Source organism: Typopeltis vanoorti, chromosome 2 (assembly GCF_054136105.1).
Source record: "Typopeltis vanoorti isolate ZY-2024b chromosome 2, IOZ_Tvanoo_1.0, whole genome shotgun sequence".
NCBI classification, from domain to species: domain Eukaryota; kingdom Metazoa; phylum Arthropoda; class Arachnida; order Uropygi; family Thelyphonidae; genus Typopeltis; species Typopeltis vanoorti.
This window is the reverse complement of record NC_143550.1, coordinates 15,621,363-15,641,105: the sequence shown is the minus strand read 5'-3', so window position 1 is coordinate 15,641,105 and position 19,743 is coordinate 15,621,363. Positions and strand designations below refer to the sequence as shown.

Here is a 19,743-nt window from a genome sequence, read left to right as displayed (position 1 = left end):
TCAAAAAAGAATATACAGAAAATGTGAAGACACCATCAGTGATACCCAATTCGGCTTTAGAAACGGCTTGGGAACAAGAGAGGCCCTTTTCTGTTCTCAGATCTTATTTCAAAAATGTATTGACCAAAACAAGGTAATATTCATTTGCTTCATCGACTTCGAGAAAGCATTTGACAAAGTCCAACATGCTAAAATGATTGTACTATTAAAAAGAATTGGATTAGATGGTAAAGACATCAGGATCATTGAAAACTTATATTGGAACCAAAAGGCATCTGTTCAAGTTGATGACATTATTACAGACTCCATTAACATCAAACGAGGAGTAAGGCAAGGATGTGTGCTGTCACCTCTTCTTTTTAACATCTACTCAGAAACCATATTTCAAAAAGTCTTGGAAGGAAGAAAGGAAGGGATTAGTGTAAATTGTGAAATCATCAGTAACATCCGATAAGCCGATGATACAGCTTTTCTGGCTGACAATATTCAGGATCTTCAAAATCTTTTGGAGCTAATGAATGCAGAGAGTGAAAAAATGGGATTAAAAATAAATATCACCAAAACTAAATTCATGGTCATAAGTAAGAAACCAATTCTTAATTTAGCACTTTCTTTAAATAGGAAACAAATAGAAAGAGTGACAAAGTTTAAATATCTCGGATGCTGGTTAAATGAAGATTGCAATCCAGAAATGGAAATAAAAGTTAGAATTGAAATGGCAAGAAAAAATTTTCTCTTGATGAAATCAACACTGTGTAACCGCAGTTTAAACTTAGAGCACGCATGGTTAAATGCTATGTATGGTCTGTACTGCTGTACGGTGCAGAAACTTGGATCTTGAAGACAACATCAATAAAAAGACTTGAAGCCTTTGAGATGTGGTTATACAAACGAATTTTAAAAATCCCATGGACAGCAAAAACGTCCAATCAGGAAGTACCGAAACAAATGTGGAAATCACATGAACTTTTAGATACCATAAAAAGAAGGAAAACTGCATATCTTGGTCACCTACTTCGTAATGAAAAATATAAGATGCTTCAATTGATTATAAAAGGGAAGATAAATGGAAGAAGAGGACAAGGAAGACGAAGAAGATCTTGGCTGGCAGATATCAGACAGTGGACTGGTATGAACTCTGAGAGACTGCTCAGAATAGCTGAGAATCGCTCAAAATTTGCCAAGGTGGTCGCCGACCTCCGATAGGAGATGGCACTCAAAGAAGAATATATTTTATGAAAGAAATGATAACCCTGTTAGAACACTTTCATTGGACCAACAGCAATCTTGCACATCGAGCTGTACATTGCAAATTATGTAAATTGCACGGTATTCTCAGTTGGTGATGTGAGACTTGAGAATAATTTTGAATTAGGCAGTTTATAAAATTCTTGCCATCTGTGTTTGAATAACATTAGATGATTCATGCCATTCTCCAGAATCTGTATCCACATCAATAAATGTCCCTCCTTAGGAAGTGAAAAGGATGCAAATTTAGGGTTCCCTAGATCATTAGTGTATACCTTTCTCTTTGTGACCATCCTCTTTCCATGTCATCTTCATCATTTTTATCAATGATTTTTTTTATTTTAAATTCACTTTTTTTTTTCTTGGATAAAATCATGTTTATATCTATTTTTATTTTTAATCATGTGTATTTCCTTTAGACACACTTTATCTCCTTTCATCTAAGACTGCATCAGCTGGTATCATGAAAGTGGTTGAGTTTTTTCTTTTGGAAAGTATTTTTCCAGAAAAACAAAGCAGACTCATCTATGAGAACACATTTAGTTCTCTCTCTCTCTGTGTGCTATTTATGTGCTACAAAATTTAAAAAGTTTGAGAACCCCTGCTCTAGATAAAAAGTATATATATTTACAGTCAGTCCCTGGGTTATGAACGAGATACGTTCCTTAGAATGTCTTTAAGTCGGATCCTGATGAACCAACCACATGCAGTAACAATAATAATAACAATACTATAATGGCACTTATGTGGCAATAATACTACAGTGTAATACTGTAATAATAATACCCCTGGACTATAATAATAAGTTACAGATACTATTTTGCTCTTTAACTCAAACAAACAGAACATAAAAACTGACTCATACAAAAAATTGAGATAGGAGAAATTTCAGAAAAGAATATTACAAGTTGCCTCAGTGTCTTGCTTACTGGATGGGGCATTTCTGAGGCAAGAAGGTAGGCTAACATTAATCAAAAGATGATGGAGATGGTGCTAGAGAGGATGGCCCTGATGCTGGAGAATCAGGATTTGATTGTTTCTGGAGGAGGGGAGCTTACCACTGAAGTTTATTTCTTGAAAAAGTTATCTAAGGTTGTTTGCACAGCTTTTTTTCTTTTTTTCATCATAAATGGCCTTGTAGCAGCTGATGTTCTCACTAACTATTGTCATGCTTTCTAGGCTTTCTTTTGATATCTCTCATTCTCTGTCTCTTGTGCACCTGAGACAGAGAATGAGACCATTTATGTTTCCTAGCCTTCTATGCCTTTTTTTTTCATGTAATTGTGCTTCATTTTTTTTTTCATATATGTATTCTTCAGTAGTGTTTGCTGTTGGAATTTTGTTTATTTATGTTTTTGCTACTTGTTTACTTGTACTGCTTTTACTTTCTGAAAATGGGGTCCATAAAGAAGTATACATCTTTGACATGGAAAGCTTTTGCTCAAAGACTGAGTTTTGCCTTCAATTTTTCCAAGTAGATTCTTGCAATAATTGTTGCATATATGCACCAAAAAATGTGAAAGACTTATGGATGTTAGAGTGAACAAAAAGAAGGAAAGCATTAATACATGTGAAAAGTAATGATATGTTAGAGCGTTTCTAAATGGAAGCTAGCTTTGCCAGTAGTAAATAGGAATTGCATTGAAGGGTTAGTCACAATAACTAAGGGACAGAGTGGAAGAGCTTAGGCAAGAGTTGATGAAAATGAAAAGTGAAATAAAGCATCTGGAAGATGAGAGTACACATCTAAAGAAGAGATTGGCTGATATGAATGAGAAGGAGGAAGTTAGTATTACGAAGAAAGGATAACCGTATATCATTGTATGAGGACTCGATTATTAGAGGTGTGATGACTATTAAATCATACAAAACATGCTTTCCTGGTAAAAGATTGAAACAAATAACTGATGCTTTGCAGAGATGGAAAGAATAGATATTAGAATTAGTGGTTGCAGGCACAAATGACTTGGTGGAAAAGAAAAAAATTTGATAGAGATGCAAGTAAATTGTTGCAGAAGGTAAAGGATAATAGTGTTGTTGGAAAAGTCATTAGCATGTTGACCAGATGTGATATGACAATAGCGAATTGAGAAGGAGAACAGAGATAATGAATAGCTAGATGAGTGAATTGTGTGAGGCAAAGGAGTTCAGCTTGTGAATCTGTGGAGTGAATTTGAAGAGAAGTTAGAATGGTTTAAAGTTGATGGATTGTATTCGAATAGGTTTAGTGTTAAACATTTAGAAAAACTTTTGTTTGCGGGGAAGGCACAGATCCAAGAAGCTAGTGTAGCTAACGATCATGGGCTACTTGTGAAGCAGTATAGCCCAGCCAATTGGGTTGTACAGCAGGAGAAAGATGGAGATGTGGTTGCAGCAGGACAGTGTGATGGAATGCATAAAGGTGAGGATGAAACAGGTATAAATGGCAATCAGAGTAAGGATCAAGGAAACATTGGAAAATGTTGGTGGAATCGTCTCAAAGACAGGAGGATTGTTATGTTTGTATACAAATAATGGGAGCAGTATTTGAAATAAGGGAACTGAGTTCATTGCAATGATTGAATCAGTATGATCAGAAATAATAGTTATAAGTGAAACTTGGTTGTCTGACGATGATGTACTGTCAGGAATAGAAATGGAAGGATATTTTTCTGGAAGGATAGAAAGGTGAAAAGAGGAGGGGAGTACTGTTAATGATTGCAGAGGAATTGTGTTCACAAAGCATAGAAGTTCATGGTATATGTGTCCAGCTTTTGAATCTGTGTGAAGTTGAAATTAACAGACTAGCCTATCTGATAGGATGCTATTATAGACAGGGAACGCAGAGAATATTGATTATGATATGTTTAGTTAAATTGGTTGTGCATGTAAAAAAAAAAACAAGGTAATCCTGGTGGGAGAGTTTAATTACAGGAGTATAGAATGGAAGGAGGAGATAGTCTGTGGGAACAAAGTGAATGGGTTTGCTGAATTTCTGAGGACTAAATATCACAAGCAACATGAAGCAACTGGAGGTTATAGAGTGTTGGATTTGGTGATAACTTCACAAGATGTAGTTGTTAATCAGGTATTAACACTGCTGCCATTTGCTGAGAGTGATGATGACAAAGTACATGTTTGGGAAGTGGTGTAACAGGAAAAGGTTACTGCCAAAAAGAATATATGTGGAATTATGAGGTGGGTGATTATAGGAAGCTCTATAGTCAACTAGAATCAATATGTTTGTTAGATGAACGGGGCAGAAAAGATGTTGACAGTGCATCAGAATTCATAAGACAGTATCTGACACGAGCATTGTATAACTGCATACCAAGAATTAAGCAACTAAATAGAGTAGGAGTAAAATGGATGAACAATGATATCAAGCAAGCTGTGTTGAAAAATAAAATGTTATACAAGACAGTCTATAGCAATCAGATCCAAGAGAAGTATAAACTACAGGTTAGGAAGGTGACCAGCATGGTAAAGAAGGAAAAAGTTCAGTATGAGAGGAGATTGGCTGGTCAGGCCAAGGTTAATTCAAGGGAATTCTTCTACCGTATGGCAAACAAGAGAAAGAATAATTATGGCAAGTTGACACTGTTGTACAAACTGCAGAGGATGGGAATAGATAGTATATTGGTTAGATTCTAGTAGCAAGGCTTATACGTCGGTCAGACATAACTGGTAATTAGTTTACGGAATTAACAACGCATATAAAGTATATTAATTAAAGGTAACTTTAATGAATAACTTCTATATTTCGGCAACGTCACATTGCCATCTTCAGGAACATAAAGATATGGTATGTGCACGCAGGCACTAACACAAAGCAAATGAGGAAGAAAGCAAGAAACTAATATTGTTCCTAAAGTCCTAATGGTGCCCTCTTGCGGGCTAATTTGGTAGTCTTGGCAGTTGGGCTGAAGTTCTCATAATGTAAGTCTCCCAAATTTGGGGTAGTTTCATGCACCCAAATTTGTTGAGGTCAGGAACGTTTTTTAGAGCTGCTGAAGATTCTTTGAATAATCTTTTGTATTTAAACTTGCTGCGATGAATTATTTTTGTTTTCTTCCAACGAATTTTATGGTGGGTATCTAAGGCATGGTCTGCCAGCCCAGAGCGGCTGTACTGGTGAAACTGGATGTAGTCTTGGTGTTCTGAAATCCTGATATTTGTTGTTCTGCCTGTTTGGCCAAAGTAGGACAATTTGCAGCTGCAAGGGACCTGGTATACACCAGGTAGGTCTAGGGGAAGTGGTTGGTCTTTGGTAGAGCGGATAAGGGATGCCAACTTTTTATATGGTCTGTAACAGGAAATAAGGTCATATTTTTTGAGGATATTGGTTATTTTCTCAGAGGTTCCCTGGATGTAGGAGATGGTGATAGACTTGATGTAATCTTTATTGTGGAGGGGGGAGGGGGGGTTGTGGTTTACTGGTTTTAGTATTTTTTGGATTTTTTGGGAGTTATAGCCATTGGCTAAGAAAGTGTTGAGGATGTGGTTTAGTTCAGTAGTTAGGGCCTTGTCATCTGAGCAGATTAATTTTGCCCTGTTATATAGTGTTTTTATAACCCCATATTGTTGAGGGGGGGGGGAACTGCTGGTGAATGTATCTGCCAGTATGGGTGGGTTTTCTGTGAACAGAGAAAACCAAAGATCCATCAAGCTGGTGGGTGATTAAAGTGTCTAGGAAGGGGAGGGTGTTGTTCTCCTCTTTTTCTAAGGTGAACTGGACTCTGGGGTGTTGGTTGTTTAAGTGTGTTAGGAAGGAATGGAGTGTGTCTGAGCCATGTGGCCAAATAGCAAACACATCATCCACATAACTTAGCCAAATAGTGGGTTTTTGTGGGGCAGAGTTTAAGGCTTTCTCTTCAAATGTCTCCATAAAGAAATTGGCCAAGGGTGGGGAAAGCGGTGAACCCATGGCTGTCCCCTCTATCTGTTTGTAGAACTTTCCTTGCCAAATGAAATAGCCTGAGTTCATTGTGAACTGAAATAGGGCTGAGATATCGGGAGGAAACTTGGCTTGGATGAGCTCTAGGGTTTCTTTGAGTGGGACATTAGTGAATAGGGAGGAGACATCAAAAATGACCATTATGTCAGTGTGTTGGAGTGCGAGGTTTTCTATACTGGCTTTAAAGTGGGCTGAGTTTTTTATGTGTGATGGTGTTTTGCCAGTGTAGTGTGTGAGCGTTTTGGCTAAATGTTTGGCTAATTTATATGTGGGGGAAATCAATGCCATCCACTATGGGACGCAATGGCACATTTTGTTTATGTATTTTTGGGAGTCCATATAATCGGGGGGGGGGGGGGTCTAGAGTTATAAGGTTTTAGTTTGTTGGTGACTTCCACAGGCCAAGAAGTGACCTTCTTAAGGAGTCTGTGGAGAGTTCTAATCTGAGAGCTGGTCGGATTATATTCAATGGGGAGGTAAGTCGTACGGTCTAGTACTAAAGCAGTTAGCTTACCTTTGTAGTCTTTTTGATTGAGCACCACAGTGGCGTTTCCCTTATCTGCCTTGGTGATTACTATTTTTTTGTTGTTTTTCAATTCTTGTAGGGCTGCATATTCGTTTTTGGATAAGTTGGTTTTTGGAGGTTTGGCTTTAGTGAGAACACCGACTACATCCAGTCTAACGTTGTTGGCGATATGGTTAGGCAGGTTGCGAATCCCACGTTCTATCTGGATCATGATTTCTTGGCAGGTATTCTTTTTGGAGCTAGGGCGAAATTGTGACCACGTGAAAGTGCGGTGAGTGCTTCAGGCTTTAAAACTACCGACGAGAGGTTGACTACAGTGTTGAGTGATGGCTGTGGTAAGGGGGTAGAATTCTTTGTCAGGTTTTTGTATTTTTTCAAGTGCCAACTTTGTATTTTTTCGAATTCTTTTTTTGCCGATGTGCATGAGATGTTGTAAAGTATCGACCATAGATCACGGCCGAGTGTATCCGAAAGTTCTTCCTCTAGCGCCCGTAAGGTTTTGTTTTCGTCGGCAAGGATTGGTTAGATGAAGCGGAGGTTGATGAACAATACCAACAAGTTGTGTATGATAGATCAGTGTCTCAAAAAAGGAGGGTAAGCTGTTGCATGTCCCAGGGGTCTGTTCTTTCGCCCCTGCTGTTTAATTTGTTTGTAAATTATATATCACATGGACTGACTGGGTATCTTCAGTTGTTTACTGATGCTAAGTTATGGAGAATTATAAGTAGCACTGCTGATGTTAATTCCCTTCAGGAAGATTTGAATTGACTTTCAACTTGGACAAAGGAGTGGGGTTGTAATTTTAATATTAATAAGTGCAAGGTGTTGCATTTTGGAGTGCAGGAATACAAGGCTATGTGCTATATTGACGGTGTTATATTGCAGGAAGTGGATGAGATTCGAGATTTGGGAGTGTTGGTTGACAGTAGACTGAAGTTTAGAGGGCATATTACAAAGGTTGTATACGATAAGAACTATCATATGCAGACTTTGCAGCTATGATAAGAACTGCTCTAAAATGGGAATAAGGAAGTTTTTGTGCCACTGTATAAAGCACTAGTCAGACCACAGTTATACTACTGTGCTCAGATTTGGTCACCTGGTTTTCAATTTGATGTTGGCAATATTGGAGAGGGTCCAGATAAGAGTGACTGTGTCTGGAATGTTGGCTGGGGGGGGGGGGGGGTTGAAGAAATGTGTGAGTTTAGTGGATAGGAAGAAAAGAAGTGATATGGTAGAGACATAAATGTGAGAGGATTTTATTACATTAATCAAGATGAGGTTATAAATAAGAGTAGAAGGTGAGAGTAAAAACCAGAGGCCATCCCTGGAAGTTATGTAAGATTGTGGTGAAGATGAGTATGAGAAATGGATTTTTTACATAAACAATTACTAGAGAATGGAATGCATTATCAGAACATGTTGTTAATGCACGGAGTGTTAATGATTTTAAGATTCAGTATGATAAATATGTTGTCATTTGAATGAACCGCCCACAATGAGTCTGCTGACTCGAAGGAAGGTGCAGTAATAATAATAATAATAAAACTTATATTCTTCAGAATCTGTTCATTATTTCCTTCATCTAGAAAAAAGTCAAATACATGATATAAGAAAGGCATAATAGTTTCTGTCTTCTTGGAAAATACTTTAACCCCTTAACATACAAAGACATCTGTGACACGTCTTTTGTTTATTGCACCAAAATTGATTTTGAATTTTGGTTTCACATATAAATACAACCGAATGTAGACGCTAGACAATCTTGTGCCTATTATTTTTCAAATAATGATGAATTTGATCCAACAAATCGCCCTCGCCCAAAAAATTGGCAGAAAAACGACCGCTTTCTGATTTTTAATTGGTACATTAAGGGGATAATGTGGTATATCTGCCCCCCCCCCCCCCTTTTTTTTTACGATGTTTTATTTACATGCTGTTTATGCTGATATTGGTTTAATGCATGCCTGGAGTATAATAACAATATCTTATCAAAATATTACAATAATTAGGATTTCTGAAACACACATTTCATGAGACTCTTATTTAGAATGTGCTTTGTCATTTCGTGCAGCTGCTTTATAAACAACTTTTTTTTTTCTTCTTCTTTAGTCAATTGGCAAATTACAGTTACTTGAAATGACCAGCACATGCTTATTAATTTATTATTAAAAACTGCTTGTTTTAGGTGTTACTGCCTTTTATTTATTTTTTTTTTTTTCATTTTTATTTCATAATTCTGATTTTATGTAATTTTATCCTTTCAAGCACTTTCTGATTCTTGACTTTTTATTAATTTTCTTCCTGTCACAAGTTCTGTACTAAAAATATTTTAAGCAATTAAATTATGAGATTTCACAAAATAATTACCATCTTTCCTTTGAAGAATATCCAAATTATTTCCATACTCATATATCTTTCAAAATAGATTTTAATTAACAAATTTTAATTATTAATGTATTTGTCTTATATGGAATTGATATTGAGGCAACTGTATTTCAAGTTAAGCATGCTATTCAAATATGAGTATCAAAAATTTATTTCTTAGGAATTTTTAGCATCTGATGATGTTCAAGATAAGAAGCTGTTAATACGAAAAAGAGCAGACTGGGCTAAGGATATTAATGAACCAAAGGCTGCAGCTGAAATGTATCTTTCAGCTGGAGAAACAATTATGGCTATAGAAATTATTGGAGAACACGGCTGGATAGATATGTATACATCTATATATATATATATATATATATATATATATATATATATATATTCACATCATTATTAATGTTTTCAATAGGAAGAATATTTTCATTAATTGATGACATGTATTTACATTATATTACAGTTGCTGCATAACCTTGTAGTTGAAATTAAATTGATGCAAACCATAAATTGCTTCACATATAAATTGAATATGGATTTTCTATATTGTAAATCCTTCCTTACCTTCCTTATTTGCATAATATAATACAATTAATTAAAGAATCCTCTCCATACTTGTATTATATTAACACTGTCATCAGTGTTAATATAATAATAAAATATTATTATTACATTAAATAAAATAATAAATTATGGAGACAGCTACCTCCTCCTTAACATGGTAAGGAGGCTTGTGTGCCAATAACCTCAAGAGTTATGCCAGTGGTAGCTAAGCTACTGTTAGGGCCTCCATAGCTGGTTGAGAGGTAGGTGCCAGACTAAGAGAGATATCCTAGTCCTCCATGTTTGGGTTGTTCTGTGTAAGGCTGGTTACTTTACTAAGTAAAAAATTTCTACAACTCAGATGTTTTCAACTGGAAAATTCATTGGATAGAAATAATGGACTATGACCAAGAAAGGATAAAGGTAAATGATTAGGAATCTTAGACATTTTAAAAGCAACCATGTGAAATATATGAAGCATAACAACAAAGAAATTAGAATTAGTAAAACAGTTAAAACTGAAAATATTAACATAGCTGTGATAACAGCAACAAAAAAGAAATTAAAGGGAACCAAAAAATATAGATGGTTTTACTATGTGATATATAATGAAATGAGCCAACATATTAGTGCTTATATTAGCATGACCATTTTAATCGATAAAAAATGGAAAAATAAAATACAGAGGTGCAATTTTATAAATGACAGAATTATAACTGTTACATTAAAAACAAATAGAAGCTGTATAAATATCATAGGAATATATGCCCATGAAGAAGGTAGAAAAGAAAATTCTGACCAATTTTTTGTGGAACTGCAAAAACAGTTAAGTAAATTTAATAAAAAAAAACTATATATTAATAGAAGGAGATCGTAATTCTGTTAGAAATAATCCAATCCCAAATGTCTTAGGAAAATATGGAGAAATTTGCATGAATAACAATATTCATGCAAATTTAATTAAATTTGCATGAATATTGTTAAGGTCAGAAATTAAGGTCAGTAATTTTAAAATAACTAATACTTAAAAAAAAAAAAACAGAATATAAACAAATATACTTGAAATGGCAAAGGAGCAAGATCTATAAATGATTATATCATTTATCAGAAACTAGATCCATGTGCGAGAGATGTAATATTCAGGCGCTATTCACTATCAGAGGGCGCCAGTGGGCCAAGAGCTCCTGATTCAGATAAGTTTTACTAGGAATAATTAAGTATATATGCATAATTGTTTAAGTTAGAGCTGCTGTAAACGTTGTGCGCTACCGGTATTATTGGTGTGGGGGATTTTTCTTCCCTAAACTAAATTACGAAATCATTATTATTAGACCTAGTAACCTGCAGAGGAGAAAAAAAAAAAAGACGGCGCATTGTCATTCCATGATTTTAATTTAGATTTCGGTCGTTTCGTTAAGTGTGAGGTCTGTTATATGTATTCCTTCGATTACATAAATGATTTGTGGATGTTTAGTGCAGATGGAAGAAGGGTGTGTGCAAAGTATGACCTGAACGAGGAACTGATGAATGCGAATATGAAATTGATGACAGAAAGTGCTATTACCGATTGTGTTGTGAGTGCACGTTTGAAAGAGAAGGATGGTGAGAAAGAGAGGCGAAAAAATGTTAAAAAATCAGGAAAAAAGAAAAAGAGTGATTTGGCAACCGTAATGGATGTTAAAAGGGACGAAAGTGAGGCGGAAAGAAACGAAATTGAGAGAAAGAATGAAAGTAGAAATGGCGTGATGCAGAAATCGCAAGTAAAAAAATCGAAAGAATAAATGATAGCGAAAAAAGAATGAACGATGGCAAAAGTTGGACGCATGTTGGAACAAAAGTACTGAGCCAAAGAAAGATGAATGACAGTAAAAGTGAGAAGAATGATAGCGAAAGTTGGACGCATGTTAGTCTGAAAGTACAGAAACAAAGAAGGATGAATGAGAGGGAAAGTGAAAAGAGGGGGTCGAGAGTTAGAAAGATTTAATGATAGAGAGAATGTGTGGCGAGGTTCGGAAGGTGAATTGGATTGGATGAAGCAAGAAATGAAATGGATGTAGAATGAAATTAAGAGAATTAAGGTCAAAACTATTAAAATGAATCATGATGGCATGAAAGAGTTAACGAAAGATGAGCGAGTGGCGTTGTATGGCAACTCCATTATTAATGGTGTGCTAGAGGATAAAATGCACAAGGTATGTTTTCCAGGCGGTAAAATGAGTAGAGTGATTGAGGCATTGAATATGAGGCGGGAGCGAGCAAAAGAGTTAATAGCATTAATTGGTACAAATGATTTGAGAGAGAACAACGAGCATGATAGAATGAATGTCAGGAGGCTGCTTGGAAAGATAAATGAGAATAGTGTGACAGGAAGGGTAGTCAGTGTGTTGCCTCGGTATGATTTTTGTGAAATGAGGCGGAGAGCAAGGATTATGAATGATATTCTGGCCGAAATGTGTGAGGAGATGGGAGTACAGTTTGTTAATGTGTGGAATGAGTTTGAGGGACGAAGCGAGCTGTATGGGAGCGATGGACTGCATTTGAGTGGTTATGGTGTGAGTCGCTTGGAGAGACTGCTGCTGGAAGGTAGAGAAGTGAATAGAGAGAATGAATCAGATCGAGAGGGGAGTGATGTGGAAGAGCAGGAGAGTAAGACAGGAGAGATTGAAGAAGTGGAAATGAATGGGGAAGTGAGCGGTATGAGTATAGAAAATGAGAGAATGGGTGTGCAAGAGGAGCAGGGAAACGGGGAGGCTCAGGGTGGACAGGGGTACACAGCGTGAAAAAGGTGGATTCTCCAAGAGGAGGTGAGAGCATGTGTAGGCAGGAAAGGAATGGGATGACCAGGGATCAAGAGGAAACAGATGGAATTGCAAAGGGTTCTAAAATGAAGAAGCAGAAAGGGAAATGGCCCCAGTCCAGCATGGAGAGATCACATCAAGTGAGTGGTATCAGTGGAACTAGCTGTAGATCCAGAAATGAGTTGTTGTGTTTGTATACCAATGCTAGAAGTATAAGAAACAAGGTGGATGAAATGGTTGCTCTAATTGCGTCTGTGCACCCACAGATTGTCAGAATAAGTGAGACATGGTTAGATGAGGATGACATCCTGACAGGAATAGAGATGGAAAGGTATGATGTGTTTCGTGAGGATAGAACGGGTAAAAGGGAGGGGTAGTGCTATTGATGATAGAGAAAGGGTTATGTCCATACATGGTAGAGATGCAAGAGGGAAATAGGGTCAGTGGTTTTGAGGCAGTATGGTGTGAGATAGAGGTGAATAGAATCAAATACTTGGTGGGATGTTGTTATAGACCTGGTAATGTGGATGGTGGTGATAGTGAAATGTATAGTCAAATAAGCCAAGCAAATAAGAAAAGGGTGATCATTATGGGTGATTTTAATTATGGCAATATAGACTGGAATGAAGAGATAGCAACTGGAAGTAAAGAAAATGATTTTCTTGAGTTTTTGAGGGATAACTACCTCAGACAGTATGTAACAGAGGGCACACAAGGATTAAGGGTCTTGGATTTGGTCATCTCATCTGAGGATGTAATTATCAATGAGGTGTCAAATCATCCACCAATTGGTGAAAGTGACCATGAGGTGATTACCTGGGTGGTTGCCAGCAGTGCAAGGACCCCTGTGAAAAAAAGGGTATATGTGGAACTACAAGGGGGGTGATTATGAAGAGCTCAGGAGACAGCTTGCAGGTGTAGCATGGAATGAGGAGTTAGCTGGAAAAGAGATCAATGCAGCTTGGGGGATTTTCAAAAACTATTTAGTAGATGCAATGTCTAAATGTATTCCAAGGGTGAGAAGGTTAAATAAGGTAGGTGTGAGATGGATGAAATATGAGATTAAGCATGCAATACAGAGAAAATAGCATTGTGGAGGCAGCATAAGAGAAGTGGAAGTAACCAATTTCATGAGGTCTACAATGACCAGGCAAGGAGGGTGACTTGATTGGTGAGAGTAGCTAAAGAGAGGTATGAACAGCAGTTAGCTAATGAAGCCAAAAAGAATCCTAGGGAGTTCTTTCGATATGTAGCCAGCAAAAGAAAGAATGATTATGGAAGGATGACATTGATTGGAGAAAATGGTATAAAGACAGCTGTTGCAGAATGGGTGGAGATACTTAATGAGCAATTCATAAAGATCTTTCAATCTTGTGAATGTGACTTCATGGAGAGATTGAGAGCAGTTGATGATGGGGATGAGAGACTGACTGTAAGTGAGCAAGAGGTGTTTGGGGAGTTGAGTAAACTAAATGTAAATAAGGCTGTGGGACTTGATAATATATCACCGTGTATTCTGAAGGAATGTGCCAGAGAGTTGACACCTGCCTTGACATATTTTTTTAATACGAGTCTTGCACTTGGTCAAGTTCCTAAAGAGTGGAAGGAAGGCAAGATTGTGCCACTTCATAAAGGAGGTGATCAAACTCAAGCATCAAACTATAGGCCTATCTGTATGTCAGGTGTTGTGGTTAAGTTGTTGGAGAAGCTTGTGTGAACTAGGATCCATAGTTGGGTTGACAACAATGGTATAATCTTTGATGGACAGCATGGATTTGCTAAAGGGAGGTCATGTTTTAGTAATCTACTTACTTATTACAATAAAGAGACTGCTTCCTTGGAGAGAGGAGAAGGATACACAGTAATATACTTGGATTTCGCAAAAGCTTTTGATAGAGTACCTCATGATAAGTTGACAGTCAAACTAAAGCAGATGGGGTTGGATATTAGATTAGTGCATTGGATTGGAGACTGGCTATCTGATAGGTATCAACAAGTTGTGTATGGGGGGTGCAATATCCAGGAAAAGGAAAGTCACTAATGGAGTACCTCAGGGGTCTGTTTTAGTGCCAGTACTATTTAACTTATATATTAATGATAGTGGTGAAGATTTGGATGGAGATATTCAGTTGTTTGCAGATGATGCAAAGTTGGGATGAACCATAAAGAGTAGTGAAGATGTTGTGGCCTTGCAAGAAGACTTGAATAAATTGAGTGATTTGGCAAGCAAATGGGGATGTGAGTTCACTGTTGCAAAATGTAAGGTTTTAAAATTTAGAAAACAAAGATGGGATGCAGAATTTATGCTTGGTGAGAATATATTGTTGGAGGTAGAGGAAATAAGAGATCTGGGGGTGATAGTGGATATGGATCTAAAATTTAGGGGACACATCGCCAAAATTGTGAAGACAACACAAAGGCTTCTGGGAATGATGCGGAGAGTACTGACGTGTAGAAGTAGGGAGATTCTTGTTCCATTGTATAAGGCTTTGATTAGGCCACACATGGACTATTGTGCCCAGATTTGGTCACCTGGTTTTCAGAAGGATGAAGAGATGTTGGAAAGGGTCCAAAGGCAACTGACTAAGGTAGTTTCTGACCTCTGGAATGTCGAGTATGAGGAAAGATTGAAAAGATGTAATTTGCAGAGTCTAGTGGAGAGAAGTAAGAGGGGAGATATGATAGAGACCTACAAGTTGGTAAGGGGTTGTTATAGGATCAATAGTGGAGAAGTTCTACAGAGAATAGTGGGAAATCAGGGGAGAACCAGAGGTCATCCCTGGAAACTGTATAAAGTGGGTGTGAGTAGGGGAGTGAGAGGCAGGTTTTTTTCGTGCAGAGTTGAGTGATTGGAATGCCTTGCCTGAGAGTGTGGTGTCTGCAAGGAGTTTGAATGTGTTTAAGACACGGTATGATGAGGTGTGTGTGAGATAAAAGGACCTCCTAGATGAGTCTTTGACTCCATGAGGTCTTGTTTAATAATAAAAATAATAAATAATAATAATAATATTTACAGAGGAAATGAAAGTTTTTCATATCATCACTTATTAGTTTCTAATATAGAAATACTAACAAAATGGAGAAAGGAAGTAAATAAGAAAAAACCAGGAATGGAACACGTATACAAAGTACATATATTACAAGAATAAAATATTAAAATGTCATATCAATCACAATTAACAGATTAACTTAAAAGAAGCCAAAATCAGTGAAAATATAGAAGAAAAATGGAAAACTTTAATAAAGATAATTCATAAAGGAGCCTCAGAAGTACTTGGAAAGAAAATATTAACAAGAAAAGTATTAAAAAATTTTAACACAAATATAGAAATGCAATAAAAGAAAAACAAATGGCATACAAATGATTACTTCAAAAACATACAAAGGAAACAGACGCAGTAAAAAAACAAACAAACAGAAATATAGTTAAAACCATGGTACAGAAAGTGCACCATTATCAGCACTAGTCTATCATAGCACTCTTTAATCTCATCAACCATTTATGCTTTCACCACTCCTTCAGCCATGCATTCTATACTCAATACTCTCTATGCAAAAAACTTTCTTCTTACCTTTTTACTCATTTCTTCCTTTTTTGCAACTTCCAGATGCTCCTTGTAATTGTTCCTTCCATTTGTTCTGCCATGTGAAAAATCTCCCCAGTGTTAATCCAGTAATAACCATCCAGTAGTTTAAATGTCTCATTCATATCTCCCTTTGTTTTTTCTTCTGCCAAACCAAATTCTACAGTCTGCATGTTCTCAATCTATCACGTGCTATTTATAATCAACATAGTACAGTCCTGATATCATTTTTGTGATGTCTGTGAAAATTCTCCAAGGTTAGTTACTTCATCCTCTTCAAATCACAGTGACCAAATCTGAGCACAGAAATCCAGATGTGGTGTGATCAAAGCTTTAACAATGGGACTTGACATCCTTTTATCCCTCATGGTCAGTATCCTCTGAACTTCAAATTTTGAAATTCCCATTCAAAGGAATGGGAATTTCAGTTTAATGCAACTAAATGTTAGATTTAAATTTGGGATCTGTAGATGGGATGCTTCATACTGACTTCATGAAATGGAAGAAACAAGTATGAAGCATCCTATCTACAGATCCCAAATTCAAATCTAACATTTAGTTGCATTAAACTGAAATTCCCATTCCTTTGTCCACCTTTTGCAACTCTAATGTTAATCTCAAAGCTCTCACTACATGATTCACACTACCTTGCAGGTTCTCGGGTCATTCATACCAACTATTACTATCATCTGCTCTACATTTTCACCTTTATTCATTGTCACATGCTATTGTTCCACCTAGCAAGTACTCCTCTGGTATTGCATATCTTGAATCATTGAATCTCCATGTATGATACTTTTAACAGATTCAATCATTCTTCTCTCACTGACTTGTCTGACTCTTTCTGCTACCAGTCTCTCTCTCTCTCTCGCACACACACACTTCTCTCCTCTCATCTGTTAATAATTATATGCATGCTCCAGATGTTATGATATGAAGGTTTAAAAGTCATATTATTTTGGTTTATATGAAATTAAAGTTATTCTAATATGGTAATTTGTCTCCATAATCTTATTATAATCAAAGTAAGGAAAGAACTTTAATGATCATAAACAGGTACATTTCATAATACCATTCTTGTGTAGTGATATTATTTGGTTTATTTCTGCACTTGAACATTTGCTTTAGGAATGTTTGGTACAGAGATTTTTGCATACTATTCTTCTTCTTTCTCCTATGGTTTTGTTGGTATGCCTTTATCCACCCATAACCTTCCAAGCACCCTTGGATCTCGTAACTGTTATTCTAGGACTTGTGTGTAAATTGGGTCTGTTCTCCTGGATGGTTTGCCTGTTTTACTGGATGACAAGTCCAAATTACTGCGAGAGAAAAAAAAAAAAAAAAAAAAAAAAAAAAAACTTTTCACCTCTGTATGTAACCAGCTAATTCACCTTCAGTCCAAAAACCCTGATGAAGGTTCTTCACATTTTAGACAGGATTTGAACCTGGATCTTTTCAACTGAAGTCAAAACTGACTGAGCTATGGAAGCTCACATATAATCTTATTTTTCCTGATTTTCCCATTACAGTGATTCATTTGAAACTAGAATTATCAAGAGCCCAAGGTGTTAGTTCTTGTAACATTATTTTAGTGTGAAACCAGTTGTGCGATTAAACCTTTTTATGTTAATCTCAGTCTTTAGTCATTTAATACTTTTAACATATATATATATATATATATATATATATATATATATATATATATATATATATATATATATATATATATATATATATATATGTTAAAGATACCAAGCTATTCTAAACCTGGTTTTACTCCATTTCCCAAGTAAGCAAACAGACAAACAAGCCAAATTTGCACCTGCAAGTGTTGCAAGTCTAGCTGACCCTGCCCGTAGTGCAAGACCAAGCCAACTCATGGTAAAAGTAGAATAAGCTCTGATCATTAATCTTAATATTTACCCTTAATGCAAAGCACATCTCCTGGAGGAGATGTATGATGCTTTGTATTAAAGGCAAGGGATCACTACCCAAACTGTTTCAACCTTTATTGAGGTCTCATCAGTGGGAGCAAGGCTAGAAATACCAAGATTTTAGTAATACAGAGCTTATAAGTATTTTACAAGAACAAATTACCATAAGGTGTTTTAACCTTATTAAGTAAAAATCTCAGGAGGAGATATAAATGTAGAAAGCATTTTACCTTGGGTAAAATCTCAGGAGGAGATATAAATGTAGAAAGTATTTTACCTTGGGTAAAATACCTTACTTTCTACATTTATATCTCCTCCTGAGATTTTTATTTAATAAGGTTAAAACACCTTATGGTAACTTGTTCTGGTAAAATACTTATAAGCTCTGTATTACTAAAATCTTGGTATTTCTAGCCTTGCTCCCACTGATGAGACCTCAATAAAGGTCGAAACCGGTCTGGGTAGTAATAACTCCTTGCCTTTAATACAAAGCATCATACATCTCCTCCAGGAGATGTGCTTTGCATTATGGGTAAATATTAAGATTAGTGATCAGAGCTTATTCTACTTTTACCATGAGTTGCCTTGGTCTTGCACTACGTGCAGGGTCAGCTAGACTTGCAACACTTGCAGGCGCAAACTTGACTTGTTTGTCTGTTTGCTTACTTGGGAAATGGAGTAAAACCAGGTTTAAAATAGCTTGGTATCTTTAACATTTATTATACCCAAGGTAAAATACTTTCTACATATATATATATATATATATGTATGTATGCAAAAAAAAATTTTTTTTAAAAGTTACTTGGCTAGAGGAGAAGAACTGAACAAGACATCATTCCTGGAAATTGATTAAGAGTGTGAGCACTCGATTTTTTGGAGAGTGGTGAATGAGTGGACTAATTGCCAGAGTTGGTTGTGAGTGCTTTATCAATCATTGAGTTCAGGGAGAGATGCAATAGATAATGTGTAGATAATTTGGGTCTCCTGCATTGAGCATTCAGACTCCATGGAAATACCCATACAATAGCAGTAATAATTACAGTGATAGAGAAGAGGAATAAAATAGATTCTGCAAAGGCATATCCTGCACAGATGATTACTTTTCTTTGAAATTACTAATTGAAGAGCAGAAAGAATTCAATAACCCAACATGTATTATTTATAGATCTTAGAAAAGCCTTTGACTGTATGACCAGAAATCAACTCTTAGAAAGACTCACTGACAGATGAAATCCCAAACCAAATAATAGTAGAATTCTACAATCTTTATAGATAGCAGTTTCATAGCAGTAAAATTAGGAACTGAGATATCAATTTGGAAACCAATAAATTGTTGCATCTAACATGGATGCACTTGATCACCACTACTCTTTAATGTATTTATCAATACCATCATTGGACATCAGCAACCAATGGCTCATTGAAATATCTCATTGCGAAGTGATAGCCATCTTGACACATGATTGTGTGCGGATGATTAGGTATTACTTATCAAACGATGATTGCACTGGTCTGTAAACCATTTAAATTGTAAAACTAAAAAAATTAACATAGAAATATCAACTGTTTAAGCCAAAATTATGATCTTTCAAAACAAGGAACCAATTCAAAGTAAAATGCATTTTATTTTCCTGACCTTTATGGAGTCACAAGACTCATTGTAGGAGGTCAACACAAAGTCTATCTTACCACATCTTAAAATCATCCACACCCTCTCAGGCAATGCATTCCATACTCCTTCCACTCTCCATGCACAAAAATGTACTTCTCACCCTTTTACTCACCACCTCCTTTT

At 36.2% G+C, this 19,743-nt stretch overlaps 1 protein-coding gene across 4 annotated transcripts in view; it reads left to right on the top strand.

The window, feature by feature from the left end:
- The window catches only part of Oseg1 (intraflagellar transport protein Oseg1), a 796,421-nt gene that overhangs the window by 509,302 nt on the left and 267,376 nt on the right, over window positions 1-19,743 (top strand). For all 4 annotated transcript variants that reach the window (XM_090410292.1, XM_090410285.1, XM_090410300.1 and 1 more), the window contains exon 17: window positions 9,259-9,425. In XM_090410292.1, the coding sequence (XP_090266418.1) occupies window positions 9,259-9,425 (167 nt within the window). The remainder of the gene's footprint in view (window positions 1-9,258; window positions 9,426-19,743) is intronic.